The sequence below is a fragment of the Nesoenas mayeri genome, assembly GCF_963082525.1.
Source record: "Nesoenas mayeri genome assembly, contig: SCAFFOLD_166, whole genome shotgun sequence".
In the NCBI taxonomy this organism is placed as follows: Eukaryota; Metazoa; Chordata; class Aves; order Columbiformes; family Columbidae; genus Nesoenas; species Nesoenas mayeri.
Window position 1 is genome coordinate 24,149 of NW_027660002.1, and position 20,765 is coordinate 44,913.

A 20,765-nucleotide genomic window follows, 5' to 3' on the forward strand; every position below is an offset into this window, starting at 1 on the left:
ATGCAGGTGCTTCGTTTCTACGTGTTGGGGGGCGAGAGCGAGGGGACCCCCCCAACTTTGGGTTTGGGGTCCCCCCTGCGGGTGGCGCGGGAAGCGGAGCCGAGTGTCACCAGTGTCACCTGCGAGATCTGTTACTACGTGGGATGGGACGGTGAGGGGACAATGGGGGGGACAATGGGGGGACAATGGGGGGACAATGGGGGGACATTGAGGGGACAATGGGGAAGACATTGGGGGGACAATGGGGGGAATATGGGGACAGGGAGACGTGGGTTTTAGGACCCTGGGGTTACCACGGGTGGGTTTTAGGACCCTGGGGATACCACTGGTGGACTTTAGGACCCTGGGGATCCCCTGGGTGGGTTTTAGGACCCTGGGGATCCCCTGGGTGGGTTTTAGGACCCTGGGGTTACCATGGGTGGGTTTTAGGACCCTGGGGATGCCCTGGGTGGGTTTTGGGGTCTGTGGGTGGGTTTTGGGGTGTCTGGGTGGGTTTTAGGACCCTGGGGATCCCCTGGGTGGGTTTTGGGGTCTCTGGGTGGGTTTTGGGGTGTCTGGGTGGGTTTTGGGGGACATGGGGACATGGGGACAGGGGGACGTGGGTTTTAGGACCCTGGGGAACCCCTGGGTGGGTTTTGGGGTCTCTGGGTGGGTTTTAGGACCCTGGGGATCCCCTGGGTGGGTTTTGGGGTCTCTGGGTGGGTTTTGGGGTGTCCGGGTGGGTTTTAGGACCCTGGGGATCCCCTGGGTGGGTTTTGGGGTGTCTAGGTGGGTTTTAGGACCCTGGGGAACCCCTGGGTGGGTTTTGGGGTGTCTGGGTGGGTTTTGGGGTCTCTGGGTGGGTTTTAGGACCCTGGGGATCCCCTGAGTGGGTTTTGGGGTCTCTGGGTGGGTTTTGGGGGTGTCCAGGTGGGTTTTAGGACCCTGGGGATCCCCTGGGTGGGTTTTGGGGTCTCTGGGTGGGTTTGGGGGTGTCTAGGTGGGTTTTAGGACCCTGGGGATGCCCTGGGTGGGTTTTGGGGTGTCTGGGTGGGTTTTAGGACCCTGGGGATCCCCTGGGTGGGTTTTGGGGTGTCTGGGTGGGTTTTAGGACCCTGGGGATCCCCTGGGTGGGTTTGGGGGTGTCTGGGTGGGTTTTAGGACCCTGGGGATGCCCTGGGTGGGTTTTGGGGTGTCTGGATGGGTTTTAGGACCCTGGGGATCCCCTGGGTGGGTTTTGGGGGTGTCTGGGTGGGTTTTAGGACCCTGGGGATCCCCTGGGTGGGTTTTGGGGGTGTCTGGGTGGGTTTTAGGACCCTGGGGATGCCCTGGGTGGGTTTTGGGGGTGTCTGGATGGGTTTTAGGACCCTGGGGATCCCCTGGGTGGGTTTTGGGGGTGTCTGGGTGGGTTTTAGGACCCTGGGGATGCCCTGGGTGGGTTTTGGGGTGTCTGGGTGGGTTTTAGGACCCTGGGGATCCCCTGGGTGGGTTTTGGGGTGTCTGGGTGGGTTTTAGGACCCTGGGGATCCCCTGGGTGGGTTTTGGGGTGTCTGAGTGGGTTTTAGGACCCTGGGGATGCCCTGGGTGGGTTTTGGGGTGTCTGGGTGGGTTGTGGGTGACATGGGGACATGGGTGTTTTTGGGGTCCCCGACCGTGCCGTGTTTTGGGGTGCAGACCCCGCCCCCCCCACCCCCCCCCAGCTGCGGGTGCTGCGCTGGCTCTTGGGGTCCCCGTTGGGGGGAGGGGCCGACGTGTCCCCCCAAAGTCACCTGAGACCCCACGGACACCAACTGCTCCTGGAGATCGGGCCCAGGTAAGGGGGGCTATGGGGGTCCCATGGGTGCTATGGGGGTCCCATGGGTGCTGTGGGGGGTCTATGGGTGCTATGGGGGGTCACTATGGATGGGAGAGGGTCCCTATGGGGGTCCCATGGGTGCTATGGGGGTCCCATGGGTGCTATGGGGGAGTCACTGTGGGTGGGAGAGGGTCCCTATGGGGGTCCCATGGGTGTTATGGGGGTCCCATGGGTGCTATGGGGGGGGTCACTATGGGTGGGAGAGGGTCCCTATGGGGGTCCCATGGGTGCTATGGGAGTCTATGGGTGCTATGGGGGGGTCACTGTGGGTGGGAGAGGGTCCCTATGGAGGTCCCATTGGTGCTATAGGGGGTCTATGGGTGCTATGGGGGGTCACTATGGGTGGGAGAGGGTCCCTATGGGGGTCCCATGGGTGTTATGGAGGTCCCATGGGTGCTATGGGGGGGGTCACTATGGGTGGGAGAGGGTCCCTATGGGGGTCCCATGGGTGCTATGGGGGGGGTCACTATGGGTGGGAGAGGGTCTCTATGGAGGTCCCATTGGTGCTATGGGGGGTCTATGGGTGCTATGAGGGGTCACTGTGGGTGGGAGAGGGTCCCTATGGGGGTCCCATGGGTGCTATGGGGGTCCCATGGGTGCTATGGGGGGTCACTATGGGTGGGAGAGGGTCCCTATGGGGGTCCCATGGGTGCTATGGGGGTCCCATGGGTGCTATGGGGGGGGTCACTATGGGTGGGAGAGGGTCCCTATGGAGGTCCCATTGGTGCTATGGGGGGTCTATGGGTGCTATGGGGGGGTCACTGTGGGTGGGAGAGGGTCCCTATGGGGGTCCCATGGGTGCTATGGGGGTCCCATGGGTGCTATGGGGGGGGTCACTATGGGTGGGAGAGGGTCCCTATGGAGGTCCCATTGGTGCTATGGGGGGTCTATGGGTGCTATGGGGGGTCACTATGGGTGGGAGAGGGTCCCTATGGGGGTCCCATGGGTGCTATGGGGGTCCCATGGGTGCTATGGGGGGGTCACTGTGGGTGGGAGAGGGTCCCTATGGGGGTCCCATGGGTGCTACGGGGGGTCTATGGGTGCTATGGGGGGTCACTATGGGTGGGAGAGGGTCCCTATGGGGGTCCCATGGGTGCTATGGGGGTCCCATGGGTGCTATGGGGGGGTCACTGTGGGTGGGAGAGGGTCCCTATGGGGGTCCCATGGGTGCTATGGGGGTCCCATGGGTGCTGTGGGGCGTCACTATGGATGGGAGAGGGTTCCTATGGGGGTCCCATGGGTACTATGGGGTGGCCTTGGGTGCTATAGGTGGCTATGGGTGCTATGGGTATTATGGGGACCTTGGGTGCTATGGGGGTCTATGGGTGCTATGGGTATTATGGGGGTCTATGGGTGCTATGGGGGACTGGGGAGTCTCTATGGATGGGGGGGTCCCATGGGTGCTATGGGGGTCCAGTGGGTGCTATGGGGCTCCCATTGGTGCTGTGAGGGACCCATGGGTGCCATGGGGGTCCCATTGGTGCTGTGAGGGACCCATGGGTGCTATGAGGGACTCGTGGGTGCCATGAGGGACCCATGGGTGCCGTGGGGCTCCCATTGGTGCTATGAGGGACCCATGGGTGCTATGAGGGACCCGTGGGTGCCCTGGGGGTCCCATGGGTGCCATGGGGCTCCCATTGGTGCTATGAGGGACCCATGGGTGCCATGGGGGTCCTGTGGGTGCCATGGGGGTCCCATGGGTGCTATGGGGCTCCCATTGGTGCTATGAGGGACCCATGGGTGCTATGAGGGACGCATGGGTGCCCTAGGGGTCCCATGGGTGCCATGGGGATCCCATGGGTGCTATGGAGGACCCATGGGTGCCATGGGGGTCCTGTGGGTGCTATGGGGGTCCCGTGGGTGCTATGGGGCTCCCATTGGTGCTATGGGGGACCCATGGGTGCTATGAGGGACCCATGGGTGCTGTGGGGGTCCCATTGGTGCTATGGGGGACCCATGGGTGCCATGGGGATCCCGTGGGTGCCGTGGAGCTCCCATTGGTGCTATGAGGGACCCATGGGTGCCATGGGGTCCCATTAGTGCTATGAGGGACCCATGGGTGCCATGGGGGTCCCATTGGTGCTATGAGGGACCTGTGGGTGCCATGGGGGTCCCATGGGTGCCATGGGGGTCCCGTGGGTGCTATGGGGGGGGTCTTGGGTGCTATGGCGGTCCTGTGGGTGCTGTGGGGGTCCCATTGGTGCTATGGGGCTCCCATTAGTGCTATGAGGGACCCATGGGTGCTATGAGGGACCCGTGGGTGCTGTGGTGGTCCCATTGGTGCTATGAGGGACCCGTGGGTGCCATGGGGATCTCATGGGTGCTATGAGGGACCCATGGGTGCCATGGGGGTCCCATGGGTGCTATGGGGGTCCCATGGGTGCCGTGTCCCCAGGCTGGGGGTCACCACGGCCGCCTCCACCAACGCCGTGTCCCTGTGCTGGGCGGCCGGACTGGAACCCGTGCAGAGACTGGAACGGAGCCGCAGGGTCCTGCTGGAGGTGACAGGGACAGGGACATGGGATATGGGATATGGGATATGGGATATGGGGACATGGGATATGGGGATATGGGGACAGAGGGATATGGGGATATGGGACATGGGACATGAGGATATGGGGACATGGGGATATGGGATATGGGGACATGGGGACAGGGGGATATGGGGATATGGGATATGGGGATATGGGGACATGGGGATATGGGGATATGGGATATGGGGATATGGGGACAGGGGGACATGGGGATATGGGGACATGGGGACATGGGGATATGGGACATGGTGACATGGGACATGGGGACATGGGGATATGGGGATATGGGGACATGGGATATGGGGACATGGGATATGGGGATATGGGGATATGGGATATGGGGACATGGGGATATGGGGATATGGGATATGGGGATATGGGGATATGGGGATATGGGGACATGGGACATGGGACATGGGGACAGGGGGACATGGGGATATGGGGATATGGGGACATGGGATATGGGGACATGGGGATATGGGACATGGTGACATGGGACATGGGGACATGGTGATATGGGGACATGGGGACAGGGGGACATGGGGATATGGGGACATGGGGATATGGGATATGGGGATATGGGGATATGGGGACATGGGGATATGGGGATATGGGATATGGGGATATGGGGATATGGGGACAGGGAGTTATGGGGACATGGGGACATGGGACATGGGGACATGGGATATGGGGATATGGGGATATGGGGACATGGGGATATGGGACATGGTGACATGGGACATGGGACGTGGGACATGGGATATGGGGACAGGGGAACATGGTGATATGGGGACATGGCGACAGGGGGATATGGGGACAGGGGGACATGGGGACATGGGCTGTCCTGTGGGTCCCCTTGTCCCAAACTGTCTCTGGGGGTCCTGGTGTCCCCAAGAACTCCCTGACCCTGTCTGTCCCTGGTGTCCCCCTGTCCCTTTGTGTCCCCTCATATCCCCATGTCCCAGTGTCCCCATGTGCCTGTTGTCCCCAATTCTCCTTGGATGTCCCCAACTGTCCATGGGTGTCCCCATGTCCCTGGTGTCCCCATGTCCCTGATGTCCCCATGTCCCTGGTGTCCCCAGCTGTCCTTGGGTGTCCCCGATTTCCCCATGTCCCTGGTGTCCCCATGTCCCTGATGTCCCCATGTCCCTGGTGTCCCCAGCTGTCCTTGGGTGTCCCCGATTTCCCCATGTCCCTGGTGTCCCCATGTCCCTGGTGTCCCCAACTGTCCATGGGTGTCCCCATGTCCCTGGTGTCCCCAACTCTCCTTGGGTGTCCCCATGTTCCTGGTGTCCCCATGTCCCTGGTGTCCCCCTGTCCCCAAGTCCCCCTGTCCCCATGTCTCCCTGTCCCCATGTCCCAATATCCTCATATCCCCATATCCCCATGTCCCCATGTCCCCATGTCCCCATGTCCCCATGTCCCCATATCCCACATCCCCATATCCCCATGTCCCCATGTCCCCATATCCCCATGTCCCCATATCCCCATATCCCCATATCCCCATGTCCTCATGTCCGATGTCCCCATATCCCATATCCCCATGTCCCAATATCCCCATATCCCATATCCCCATGTCCCCATATCCCCATATCCCCATGTCCCCATGTCCCCATGTCCCCATATCCCATATCCCCATGTCCCCCTTTCCCCATGTCCCCATATCCCCATATCCCCATGTCCCCATGTCCCCATATCCCCCATGTCCCCATGTCCCCATATCCCCATGTCCCCATATCCCCATGTCCCCCTTTCCCCATGTCCCCATGTCCCCATATCCCCATGTCCCCATGTCCCCATATCCCCCATGTCCCCATGTCCCCATATCCCCATGTCCCCATGTCCCCATGTCCCCATATCCCATATCCCCATATCCCATATCCCCATGTCCCCATATCCCCATGTCCCCATATCCCCATATCCCCATGTCCCCCTTTCCCCATGTCCCCATATCCCCATATCCCCATGTCCCCATGTCCCCATATCCCCCATGTCCCCATGTCCCCATATCCCCATGTCCCCATATCCCCATGTCCCCCTTTCCCCATGTCCCCATATCCCCCTGTCCCCATATCCCATGTCCCCATATCCCCATGTCCCCATGTCCCCATATCCCCATATCCCCATACCCCATATCCCCATATCCCCATATCCCCATGTCCCCATATCCCCATGTCCCCATGTCCCCATATCCCCCTGTCCCCATATCCCCATATCCCCATGTCCCCATATCCCCATATCCCCATATCCCATATCCCCATATCCCCATGTCCCCATATCCCGATATCCCCATATCCCCATGTCCCCACATCCCCCTGTCCCCACCTGGGGGGTGACGGTGCCCGTGTCCCCATGTCCCCAGTTCTCGGGTCCCCCCCCGGCGGGGGCGCGGGTGGCGCTGAGCAGGGTGCTGAGCGACCCGGTGACGGAGCAGCTGTACCCGGAGCCACTTGTCACCTTCGATGTCCCCGTGTCCCCCGTCCCCGTCACCGTCATCGACGTCATGGGCAGGGGGGAGGAGGCGCTGGAGGAGGCCAATCGGGAGCTGGGTGAGGGGACATGGGGACATGGGGACAATGCGGGGGGGTGGGGACATGGGGACATGGGGATATGGGGATATGAGGATATGGGGATATGGGATATGGGGATATGGGATATGGGGACATGGGGACATGGGGATATGGGGATATGAGGATATGGGGATATGGGATATGGGGATATGGGGATATGGGGACAGGGGGACAGGGGGATATGGGGACATGGGGATATGGGGATATGGGATATGGGGACATGGGGAAAGAGGGACATGGGGACATGGGGATATGGGGACAGGGGGACATGGGGATATGGGGTATGGGGATATGGGATATGGGGGGACAGGGGGACATGGGGACAGAGAACATAGGGACATGGGGACATTGGGGGGATATGGGGACATAGGGACATGGGGATATGGGATATGGAGTCATGGGATATGGGGACAGAGTGACAGGGGGATATGGGGATATGGGATATGGGGACATGGAATATGGGGACAGGGGATATGGGGACATGGGGATATGGGATATGGGGACATGGGATATGGGGATATGGGGACATGGGGACAGGGGGATATGGGGATATGGGGATATGGGGATATGAGGACATGAGGACATGGGGATATGGGGACATGGGGATATGGGGATATGGGATATGGGAATATGGGGACATGGGGATATGGGGACATGGAGATATGGGGATATGGGGACAGGGGGACAGGGGGATATGGGGACAGGGGGATATGGGGACATGGGGATATGGGGACATGGGGACATGGGGACATGGGGACAGGGGGACATGGGGATATGGGGACATGGGGACATGGGGACAAGGGGATATGGGGACATGGGATATGGGGATGTGGGAACATGGGGATATGGGGATATGGGGATATGGGGACATGGGGACATGGGACATGGGGACATGGGGATATGGGGATATGGGGGATATGGGGACATGGGGACAGGGGGATATGGGGACATGGGGATATGGGGATATGGGGACATGGGGATATGGGGATGTGGGGACATGGGATATGGGGATGTGGGGACATGGGGACATGGGGATATGGGGACATGGGGACAGGGGGACAGGGGGATATGGGGATATGGGGGATATGGGGACATGGGGACATGGGGACATGGGGATATGGGGATATGGGGGATATGGGGATATGGGGACAGGGGGACAGGGGGATATGGGGACAGGGGGATATGGGGACAGGGGGATATGGGGACATGGGGATATGGGGATATGGGGACATGGGGACATGGGATATGGGGATATGGGGACATGGGGACATGGGGACAAGGGGATATGGGGACATGGGGATATGGGGATATGGGGATATGGGGACATGGGGACAGGGAGATATGGGGACATGGGGACATGGGGATATGGGGACATGGGGACAGGGGGACATGGGGACAGGGGGACATGGGGATATGGGGACATGGGGACATGGGGACAAGGGGATATGGGGACATGGGATATGGGGATGTGGGAACATGGGGATATGGGGATATGGGGACATGGGGACATGGGACATGGGGACATGGGGATATGGGGATATGAGGGATATGGGGACATGGGGACAGGGGGATATGGGGACAGGGGGATATGGGGACATGGGGATATGGGGATATGGGGACATGGGGACATGGGGACAAGGGGATATGGGGACATGGGATATGGGGATGTGGGGACATGGGGACATGGGGATATGGGGACATGGGGACAGGGGGACAGGGGGATATGGGGATATGGGGGATATGGGGACATGGGGACATGGGGATATGGGGATATGGGGGATATGGGGACATGGGGACATGGGGACATGGGGATATGGGGTTATGGGGGATATGGGGATATGGGGATATGGGGATATGGGGTTATGGGGGATATGGGGATATGGGGATATGGGGACAGGGGGATATGGGGACATGGGGATATGGGGATATGGGGACATGGGGACATGGGGACATGGGGGTATGGGGATATGGGGACATGGGGACAGGGAGATATGGGGACATGGGGACATAGGGACATGGGGACAGGGGGACAGGGGGATATGGGGACAGGGGGATATGGGGACATGGGGATATGGGGATGTGGGGACATGGGGATATGGGGATATGGGGATATGGGGACATGGGGACAGGGGGACATGGGGATATGGGGATATGGGGACATGGGGACATGGGCACATGGGGACATGGGCACATGGGCACATGGGGACATGGGCTCATGGGGGGTGTCCCACACTGTCCCCGTGTCCCCTGTCCCAGGTCTGGCGTTCGACCCCTGGGACCTGCAGTTCTACAGCCGCCTGTTCCGCCAGGCCGGGAGGGACCCCACCTCGGTGGAGCTGTTCGACCTGGCCCAGTCCAACAGGTGTCCCCCGCGTCCCCAACGTCCCCAAGGGTCCCCAAGGGCCCCCTAAGAGTGCCCAAGGGTGCCCAAGGGTCCCCAAGGGTGCCCAAGGATGCCCAAGGGTTCCCAAGGGTGCCAGAGCATCCCCAAGAGTCTCCAAGGGTGCCCAAGCGTCCCCAACATCCCCAACGTCCCCAACGTCCCCGATGTCCCCAACGTCCCCAAGGGTGCCCAAAGGTGCCCAAGGGTGCCCAAGGGTCCCCAGGTGTCCACAAAGGTCTCCAAGGGTCCCCAAGGGTCCCCAAGGGCCCCCTAAGAGTGCCCAAGGGTGCCCAAGGGTCCCCAAGGGTGCCCAAGGATGCCCTAAGGGTGCCCAAGGGTGCCCAAGGGTTCCCAAGGGTCTCCAAGGGTTCCCAAGGGTGCCCAAGGGTGCCCAGGGTTCCCCAACGTCCCCAAGGGTCCCCAAGGGTCCCCTAAGAGTGCCCAAGGGTGCCAAATCGTCCCCAAGGGTCCCCAACGTCCCCAATTGCGGGGGAGGTGGGGACATTGGGGACATGGGGACATGGGGATATGGGGACATGGGGACATGGGGATATGGGGAAAGCGTCCCCAAGGGTCCCCAAGGGTGCCCAAGGTTGCCCAAGGGTCCCCAAGAGTCTCCAAGGGTGCCCAAGGGTGCCCAGGTGCCCCCAAGGTCTCCAAGGGTGCCCAAGGGTGCCCAAGGGTCCCCAACGTCCCCAAGCATCCCCAAGGGTTTCCAAGGGTGCCCAAGTGTGCCCAAGGGTGCCCAATGTCCCCAAGGGTCCCCAATATCCCCATATCCCCATATCCCCATGTCCCCCTTTCCCATGTCCCCATATCCCCATGTCCCCATGTCCCCATATCCCCATATCCCCATATCCCCACATCCCCATATCCCCATATCCCCATATCCCATATCCCCATGTCCCCATGTCCCCATATCCCCATATCCCCCTGTCCCCATGTCCCCATGTCCCCATGTCCCCATGTCCCCATATCCCATATCCCATATCCCCATGTCCCCATATCCCCATGTCCCCATATCCCCATATCCCCATATCCCACATCCCCACATCCCCATATCCCCATGTCCCCATGTCCCCATGTCCCCATATCCCCATGTCCCCATGTCCCCTGTCCCCATGTCCCCCTGTCCCTCTGTCCCCATATCCCATATCCCCATGTCCCCATATCCCCATGTCCCCATATCCCATGTCCCCATATCCCCATGTCCCCATATCCCCATATCCCCCTGTCCCCATATCCCCCTGTCCCCATGTCCCCATATCCCCATGTCCCCATGTCCCATATCCCCATGTCCCATATCCCCATGTCCCCATATCCCCATATCCCCATATCCCCATATCCCCATATCCCCCTGTCCCCATGTCCCCTGTCCCCCTGTCCCTCTGACGTCCCTGTCCCCTGTCCCCTGTCCCAGCGAGCACAGCCGCCATTGGTTCTTCAAGGGGCGCTTGGTGGTTGACGGGCGGGCGGAACCCCAGACGCTGTTCCAGAGCATCATGGGAACCCAACGCTCGTCCAACCCCAACAACGTCATCAAGTTCTGTGACAACAGCAGGTGACACCCGGGGACACCACCATGAGTGGCCATGGTGACCATGACGTAGACGTTGGGTGATGGCACCACCCCCATTGACCATGACATTGAGTTTGGGTGATGCCACCAACCCTATTGACCATGACATTGAGTTTTGGTCATGCCACCACCCATGGGTGACCATGCCATTGAGTCTGGGTGATGCCACCACCTCCATTGACCATGACATGAAGTTTGGGTGATGCCACCACCCATGGGTGACCATGACATAGACATTGGGTGATGCCACCACCCCCATTGACCATGACATTGAGTTTGGGTGATGCCACCAACCCTATTGACCATGACATTGAGTTTGGGTGATGCCACCAACCCCATTGACCATGACATAGAGTTTGGGTGATGCCACCAACCCCATTGACCATGACATGAAGTTGGGATGATGCCACCAACCCCATTGACCATGACATTGAGTTTGGGTGATGCCACCAACCCCAGTTACCCCTGACATTGACTTTGGGTGATGCCACCACCCCCATTGACCATAACATTGAGTCTGAGTGACGCCACCACCCCCATTGACCATGACATTGAGTTTGGGTGATGCCACCACCCATGGGTGACCATAACATAGACATTGGGTGATGCCACCAACACCAGTTGACCATGACATTGAGTTTGGATGATGCCACCACCCCCATTGACCATGCCATTGAGTTTGGGTGATGCCACCACCCATGGGTGACTATGACATGAACTTTGGGTGATACCACCACTCCCATTGACCATGCCATTGAGTTTGGATGATGCCACCAACCCCATTGACCATGACATAGACATTGGGTGGTGCCACCACCCATGGGTGACTATGACATTGAGTTTGGGAGATGCCACCAACCCCAGTTGACCATGACATTGACACTGGGTGATGCCACCAACCCCATTGACCATGACATTGAGTTTGGATGATGCCACCAACCCCATTGACCATGACATGAACTTTGGGTGATGCCACCACCCATGGGTGACCATGCCATTGAGTTTGGGTGATGCCACCACCCATGGGTGACCATGACATGAACTTCAGATGGTGCCACCAACCCTAGTTGACCATGACATAGACATTGGGTGGTTCTGTCACCCATGGGTGACCATGACATGAAGTTTGGGTGATGCCACCAACCCCAGTTGACCATGACATTGACTTTGGGTGATGCCACCACCCCCATTGACCATAACATAGACATTGGGTGGTGACATCACCCATGGGTGACCATGCCATTGACTTTGGGTGATGCCACCACCCCCATTGACCACACCATTGACTTTGGGTGATGCCACCACCCATAGGCGACCATCCCATAGAGATCTGGTGGTGCCATCACCCCCCTTAACCCCCATTGTCCCCCCCAGCGCCATCCGCGGTGTCACCATCACCACCTTGTGCCCCCGCGACCCCACTCAACCCAGCCCCATGGTCCCCGTCACCTCCACCCGCCACGTCACCTTCACCGCCGAGACCCACAACTTCCCCACCGGTGGGTGCCGAATGGGCGGGGCTATGGGCGTGGCCAATGGGTGGGCGTGTCCTAACGAGACCACGCCCCCCTCCCCTTGTAGCCGTCGCCCCATTCGCCGGCGCCACCACCGGGACGGGCGGGCGCATCCGTGACGTCCAATGCGCCGGTCGCGGCGCCCACGTCATCGCCGGCACCGCGGGGTACAGTTTCGGTCAACTGCTGCTGCCCGGTGAGGGGACCCCCAAATATACCCCTGGGTGGGACCCCAAAACCCAATGGGACCCCAAAATTGCCTTAAATTCACCCCAAAATTCACCCTGGAGACCCCAAGTTGTCCCAAAGCTCCTGGAGATGCCACAACCCAACGGGACCATGTAACTCAATGGGACCCCAAATTCCCACCCAGGGGACACCCCAATATCTTCCCAAAGCTCTTGGGGACCCCAAAACCCAATGGGACCCCAAAATTGCCTTAAATTCACCCCAAAATTCACCCGGGAGACCCCAAGTTGTCCCAAAGCTCCTGGAGATGCCAAAACTCAACGGGACCATGAAACTCAATGGGACCCCAAATTCCTACCCAGGGACACCCCAATATCTCCCCAAACCTCCTGTGGACCCTCAAAGTTCCCCAGAGACCCCAAAACCCAATAGGACCCCAAAATTGCCTTAAATTCACCCCCAAATTCACCCTGGAGACCCCAAGTTGTCCCAAAGCTCCTGGAGATGCCACAACCCAACGGGACCATGAAACTCAATGGGACCCCAAATTCCTACCCAGGGACACCCCAATATCTCCACAAACCTCCTGGGCACCCCAAAACCTACAGGGGACCCCAAAACTCAATGGGACCCCAAATTCCCACCCAGGGATCCCAGAACCCAATGGGACCCCAAAACCCAATGAGACCCCAAATTCCCACCCAGGGACACCCCAATATCTCCCCAAAGCTCCTGGGCACCCCAAAACTCAATGGGACCTCAAATTCCCACCCAGGGACCCCAAAACCCAATGGGACCCCAAAACCCAATGGGACCCCAAATTCCCACCCAGGGACCCCAAAACCCAATGGGACCCTAAAACCCAATGGGACCCCAAATTCCCACCCAGGGACCCCAAAACCCAATGGGACCCAAAAACCCAATGGGACCCCAAATTCCCACCCAGGGACCCCAAAACTCAATGGGACCCCAAAACCCAATGGGACCCCCCGAAACCTTGTGAACCCCCAAATCTCCCCATTTCCCCCCAAACTTGGGGTCCCCCCACCTATGGGAACCTACAGGGGACCCCAAAACCTACAGGGGACCTCAAAACCCAATGGGACCCCAAATTCCCACCCAGGGACCCCAGAACCCAATGGGACCCCAAAACCCAATGGGAGCCCAAATTCCCACCCAGGGACCCCAAAACCCAATGGGACCCCAAAACCCAATGGGGCCCCAAATTCCCCCCAAGGACCCCCCAACATCTCCCCAAACCTCCTGGGGACTCCAAAATCCAATGGGACCCCAAAACCCAATTGGACCCCAAATTCCCACCCAGGGACCCCAAAACCCAATGGGACCCCAAATTCCCCCCATGAACCCCCCAACATCTCCCCAAACCTCCTGGGGACCCCAAAACCTACAGGGACCCCCCGAAACCTTGTGAACCCCCAAATCTCTCTAACACCCCCCCCCCCCAAATCTTGGGGTCCCCCCCCAGGTTACGAGCTGCCCTGGGAGGACGCGACTCTGCCGTACCCCAAAACCTTCGCGCGCCCCCTGGAAGTCGCCATTGGTGCCAGTGACGGCGCCAGCGACTACGGCAACAAATTTGGGGAGCCCCTGGTGGCCGGTGAGGACATTGGGGACATTTTGGGGGGGACATTTTGGGGGGGACGTTTTTGAGGGGGTGACCAAAGAGATTTGGGGTTTTGGGGACCTTTGGGGGTTCCCTATGGGATTGGGGAGGCTTGGGGAGGTTTGGGGATACTCTTGGGGACACCCAAAGGTCTTGGGGACACCCAGTGGCCTTGGGGACACCTTGGGGGGTCTTGGGGACACTTGGGGACACCCAAAGGTCTTGGGGACACCCAATGGCCTTGGGGACTCTTGGGGACACCCAATGGCATTGAGGACTCTTGGGGTCTCTTGGTGACACCCAATGGACTTGGGGACTCTTGGGGTCCTTTGGGGACCCTCTTGGGGACACCCAAAGGTCTTGGGGACACTCAATGGCCTTGGGGACACCTTGGGGGCTCTTGGGGACACTTGGGGACACCCAATGGCCTTGGGGACTCTTGGGGACTCTTGGGGACACCCAAAGGTCTTGGGGACATTTAGGGACCCTCTTGGTGACACCCAAAGCTCTTGGTGACACCCACTGGCCTTGGGGACTCTTGGGGACTCTTGGGGACACCCAATGGCATTGAGGACTCTTGGGGACACTCTTGGTGACACCCAAAGCTCTTGGGGACACCCAATGGCCTTGAGGACTCTTGGGGACCCTCTTGGTGACACCCAATGGCCTTGAGGACTCTTGGGGTCTCTTGGTGACACCCAAAGCTCTTGGGGACACCCAATGACCTTGAGGACTCTTGGGGACTCTTGGGGACTCTTGGTGACACCCAATGGCCTTGGGGACACCCAATGGCCTTGAGGACTCTTGGGGTCTCTTGGGGACACCCAAAGCTCTTGGGGACATTTAGGGACCCTCTTGGTGACACCCAAAGCTCTTGGGGACACCCAATGGCCTTGGGGACTCTTGGGGACCCTCTTGGTGACACCCAAAGCTCTTGGGGACACCCAATGGCCTTGGGGACTCTTGGGGACTCTTGGGGACACCCTATGGCTATGGGGACATTTAGGGACCCTCTTGGTGACACCCAAAGCTCTTGGTGACACCCAATGGCCTTGGGTCTCTTGGGGACACCCAATGGCATTGAGGACTCTTGGGGACTCTTGGGGACACCCAAAGCTCTCGGGGACATTTAGGGACCCTCTTGGTGACACCAAAGCTCTTGGTGACACCCAATGGCCTTGAGGACTCTTGGGGACTCTTGGGGACCATTGGGGACACCCAATTGCCTTGGGGACTCTTGGTGACACCCAATGGCCTTGTGGACTCTTGGGGACACTTATTGACCCTTTTGGTGCCCCCCAATGCCCTTGAGGACCCCAAACCCACTTGACCCCTTCCCGATGGGTCCCCCAAGCCCCCGTGGCCACCCCAGGGTGCCCGTTGTCCCCTATGGGTGCCCCGGGTGACATGGGTGACACGGGTGCTGTGTCCCCAGGCTTCGCGCGCTCCTTCGGGCAGGTGACGCCGTGCGGCCGGCGCCGCGAGTGGCTCAAGCCCATCATGTTCAGCGGCGGCGTCGGCGCCATCGACCAGCGGCACGTGCGCAAGGAGCCGCCGCGGCCCGGTGAGACCCCATGGGACACATAGGGACCCACAGAACCCCATTGGAATCCATAGGGACTCATAGAACCCCATTGGAACCCATAGGAACCAATAAAACCCCATAGGAACCCATAGGGACTCATAGAACCCCATTGGAACCCATAGGGACCCCAAAGCCCCCATAGAATTCCATAGAACCCATAGGAACACATAGGAACACATAGGAACCCATAGAACTCCATAGAATCCCATAGGACCCCATAGGGATCCATAGAACCCCATAGGAACTCATAGGAACCCATAGAACCCCATAGGAACCCACACAACTCCATAGAACCCTATAGAACCCCCTAGAAACCCATATGAACACATAAGACCTCATAGGAACCCATAGGAACCCACAGGAACCCGTAGAACTCCATAGAACCCATAGGAACCCAGAGAACTCCATAGAACCCATAGGAACAAATAGGAACTCAGAGAACTCCATAGAACCCATAGGAACACATAGGAACCCATAGAACCCCATAGAACTCCACAGAACCCATAGAACCCCATAGGGACCCATGGAACTCCATAGAACCCATAGGAACCCATAGAACCCCATAGGAACTGATAGGAACCCATAAGACCTCATAGGAACCCATAGGAACCCATAGAACCCCATTGGAACTCATAGAACCCATAGGAATCCATAGAACTCCATAGAACCCATAGGAACACATAGGAACCCAGAGAACTCCATAGAACTCCACAGAACCCATAGAACCCCATAGGGACCCATAGAACTCCATAGAACCCATAGGAACCCATAGAACCCCATAGGAACTGATAGGAACCCATAAGACCTCATAGGAACCCATAAGACCTCATAGGAACCCATAGGAACCCATAGAACTCCATAGAACCCATAGGAACACATAGGAACACATAGGAACCCATAGAACCCCATTGGAACTCATAGAACCCATAGGAATCCATAGAACTCCATAGAACCCATAAGACCTCATACGAGCCCATAGAACTCCATAGAACCCATAGGAACACATAGGAATCCATAGAATCCCATTGGAAGCCATAGGGACCCATAGAACCCCATTGGAACCCATAGGAACCCATAGAACCCCATTGGAAGCCATAGGAACCGATAAAACCCCATAGGAACCCATAGAACCCCATTGGAAGCCATAGGAACTGATAAAACCCCATAGGAACCCATAAGAACCCATAGAAACCCATTGGAAGCCATAGGGACCCATAGAACCCCATTGGAACCCATAGGGACCCATAGAACCCCATTGGAACCCATAGGAACCCATAGAACCCCATTGGAACTCATAGAACCCCATTGGAACTCATAGAACCCATAGGAATCCATAGAACCCATAGGAACCCATAGAACTCCATAGAACCCATAGGGACTCAGAGAACCCCATAGAACTCCATAGGGACCCATAGAACCCCATTGGAACACATAGGAACCCATAGAACCTCATAGGCACCATCGACCAGCAGCACGTGCGCAAGGAGCCACCGCGGCCCGGTGAGACCCCATGGGACCCATAGGGACCCATAGAACCCATAGGGATCCATAGAAACCCATAGAACTCCATAGGGACCCATAGAACTTCATAGGGACCCATAGAACCCATAGGGATCCATAGAACCCCATAGAACTCCATAGGGACCCATAGAACCCATAGGGATCCATAGGGACCCATAAGACCTCATAGGAACCCATAGAACTCCATAGAACCCATAGGAATCCATAGAATCCATAGAACCCCCTAGAAACCCATAGGAACCCATAAGACCTCATAGGAACCCATAGAACTCCACAGAACCTATAGGAACGCATAGAACTCCACAGAACCCATAGGAACCCATAGGGACCCATAGGAACCCATAGAACCCCATAGCGACGCCAAAACCCCATAGGACCCATAGGAACCCATAGAACCCCATTGGAACCCATAGAACCCCATAGGAACTCATAGGAACCCATAAGACCTCATAGGAACCCATAGAACTCCATAGGAACTCATAGAACCCATAGAACCCCATAGAACCCATAGAACTCCATAGAACCCATAGGAACGCATAGGAACCCAGAGAACCCCATAGAACTCCACAGAACCCATAGAACCCCATAGGGACCCATAGAACTCCATAGAACCCATAGGAACCCATAGAACCCCATAGGAACTGATAGGAACCCATAAGACCTCATAGGAACCCATAAGACCTCATAGGAACCCATAGGAACCCATAGAACTCCATAGAACCCATAGGAACACATAGGAACACATAGGAACCCATAGAACCCCATTGGAACTCATAGAACCCATAGGGATCCATAGAACTCCATAGAACCCATAGGAACACATAGGAACCCAGAGAACTCCATAGAATCCCATAGGGACCTCAAAACCCCCATAGAATTCCATAGAACCCATAGAACCCCATAGGAAGCCATAGGGACCCATAAGACCTCATAGGAACCCATAGAACTCCATAGAACACATAGGAACCCATAGAACTCCATAGAACCCATAGGAACACATAGGAACCCATAGAACTCCATGGAACACATAGGGACCCATAGGGACCCATAGAACCCCATAGAAACCCATAGGGACCCATAGAACCCATAGGGATCCATATAACCCCATAGAACTCCATAGGGACCCATAGAACCCCATTGGAACCCATAGGAACCCATAAGACCTCATAGGAACCCATAGAACTCCATAGAACCCCATAGGAACCCATAGAACTCCATTGGAACTCATAGAACCCATAGGAACCCATAGAACTGCAGAGAACCCATAGGAACACATAGGGACCCATAGGAACCCATAGGAACCCACAGAACTCCATAGAACCCATAGGAACACATAGGAACCCATAGAACCCCGTAGGAACCCATAGGGACCCATAGAACTCCATAGGGACCCATAGAACCCCATTGGAACCCACAGAACCCCATTGGAAGCCATAGAGACCCATAGAACTCCATAGGAACCCATAGAACCCCATAGAACCCCCTAGAAACCCATAGGAACCCATAAGACCTCATAGGAACCCATAGGAACCCATAGAACTCCATAGAACCCATAGGAACCCCCAAATCCCCCCTGACACCCCAATATTCCCCATGAACCCCCAATATCCCCCTGAACCCCCAAATCCCCCCTTGAACCCCCAAATCACCCCCCAGGACCCCCCTGAACCCCCAAATCCTCCTGGGACCCCCAAATCCCCCCTGACACCTCAATATCCCCTTGAACCCCCAAATCCCCCCATGAACCCCCAAATCCTCCTGGGACCCCCCAAATCCCCCCCAACACCCCAATATTCCCCATGAACCCCCAATATCCCCTTGAACCCCCAAATACCCCCCAGGACCCCCCTGAACCCCCAAATCATCCTGGGACCCCCAAATACTCCTTGAACCCCCAAATCCCCCCCCAACACCCCAATATCCCCTTGAACCCCCAAATCCTCCCCTGAACCCCCAAATCCCCCCCCGAATCCCCAAATCCCCCCCTGACACCCCAATATCCCCTTGAACCCCCAAATCCCTCCTGAACCCCCAAATCCCCCCTGAACCCCAATATCCCCCCCAGGACCCCAATATCCCCCTGAACCCCCAATTACCCCATAGGAACCCCCTGAACCCCCAAATCCCCCCTGAACCCCCAAATCCCCTCCAGGACCCCCCTGAACCCCCAAATCATCCTGGGACCCCCAAATCCCTCCTGACACCCCAATATCCCCCTGAACCCCCAATATCCCCCTGAACCCCCAAATCCCCCCCTGAACCCCCAAATCCCCCCTGACACCCCAATATCCCCTTGAACCCCCCAAATCCCCCAATGACCCCCAAATGCCCCTCCTGACACCCCAATATACCCCTGAACCCCCAAATCCCCCTCTGACACCCCAATATACCCATGAACCCCCAAATCCCCCCCAGAACCCTTAAATCCCCCCTGACACCCCAATATCCCCCCCAGGACCCCAATATCCCCCTGAACCCCCAATTACCCCATAGAAACCCCCTGAACCCCCAAATCCCCCCTGAACCCCCAAATCCCCCCCTGACACCCCAATTTCCCCCTGAACCCCCAATTACCCCATAGGAACCCCATGAACCCCCAAATCCCCCCTGAACCCCCAAATCCCCCCCAGGACCCCCCTGAACCCCAAATCCTCCTGGGACCCCCAAATCCCACCCATGAACCCCCAAATCCCCCCCTGACACCCCAATATCCCCTTGAACCCCCAAATCCCCCCCAGGACCCCCAAATCCCCCCCTGACACCTCAATATCCCCTTGAACCCCCAAATCCCCCCATAAACCCCCAAATCCCCCCTGAACCCCCAATTCCCCCCCCCAGGACCCCCCTGAACCCCCAAATCCTCCTGGGACCCCCAAATCCCCCCTGACACCCCAATATCCCCTTGAACCCCCAAATCCTCCCCTGAACCCCCAAATCCCCCCTGAATCCCCAAATCCCCCCTGACACCCCAATATCCCCTTGAACCCCCAAATCCCCCCAGGACCCCCCTGAACCCCCAAATCCCCCCTGAACCCACAAATCCCCCCCGACACCCCAATATCCCCTTGAACCCCCAAATCCCCCCCATGAACCTCTAATATCACCCTGAACCCCCAAATCTTGACCCCCATTTTTGGGGTGTCCCCAGGGATGCTGGTGGTGAAGTTGGGGGGCCCCGTGTACCGCATCGGCGTGGGGGGAGGGGCGGCCTCGTCCATCCAGGTAATTGGGGAGGGGGTCCCCAAAATATGACACCCCCCAAAATAGCGTAAATTTGGGGGATTTTGGGGGGAATTTTGGGGATTTTTGGGGGATTTTGGGGGAAATTTGGGGGAATTTTGGAGGATTTTGGGGGGAAATTTGGGGGAATTTTGGGGGGAATTTTGGGGTGAAATTTGGGGGAAATTTGGGGGAATTTTGGGGAATTTTGGG

At 57.8% G+C, this 20,765-nt stretch overlaps 1 protein-coding gene across 1 annotated transcript; it reads left to right on the forward strand.

The window, feature by feature from the left end:
• Positions 1–20,555, forward strand: PFAS (phosphoribosylformylglycinamidine synthase; the record flags this gene model as incomplete). The annotated part of the gene is made up of 11 exons (XM_080364523.1): positions 1–151; positions 1,654–1,792; positions 4,230–4,335; positions 6,731–6,917; positions 9,195–9,300; positions 10,742–10,882; positions 12,275–12,399; positions 12,482–12,610; positions 14,090–14,221; positions 15,663–15,791; positions 20,482–20,555. Coding segments are annotated over 11 exons (1,419 nt in total), but the record flags the coding sequence as incomplete, so codon positions are not given.
• Positions 20,556–20,765: the final 210 nt, after the last annotated feature.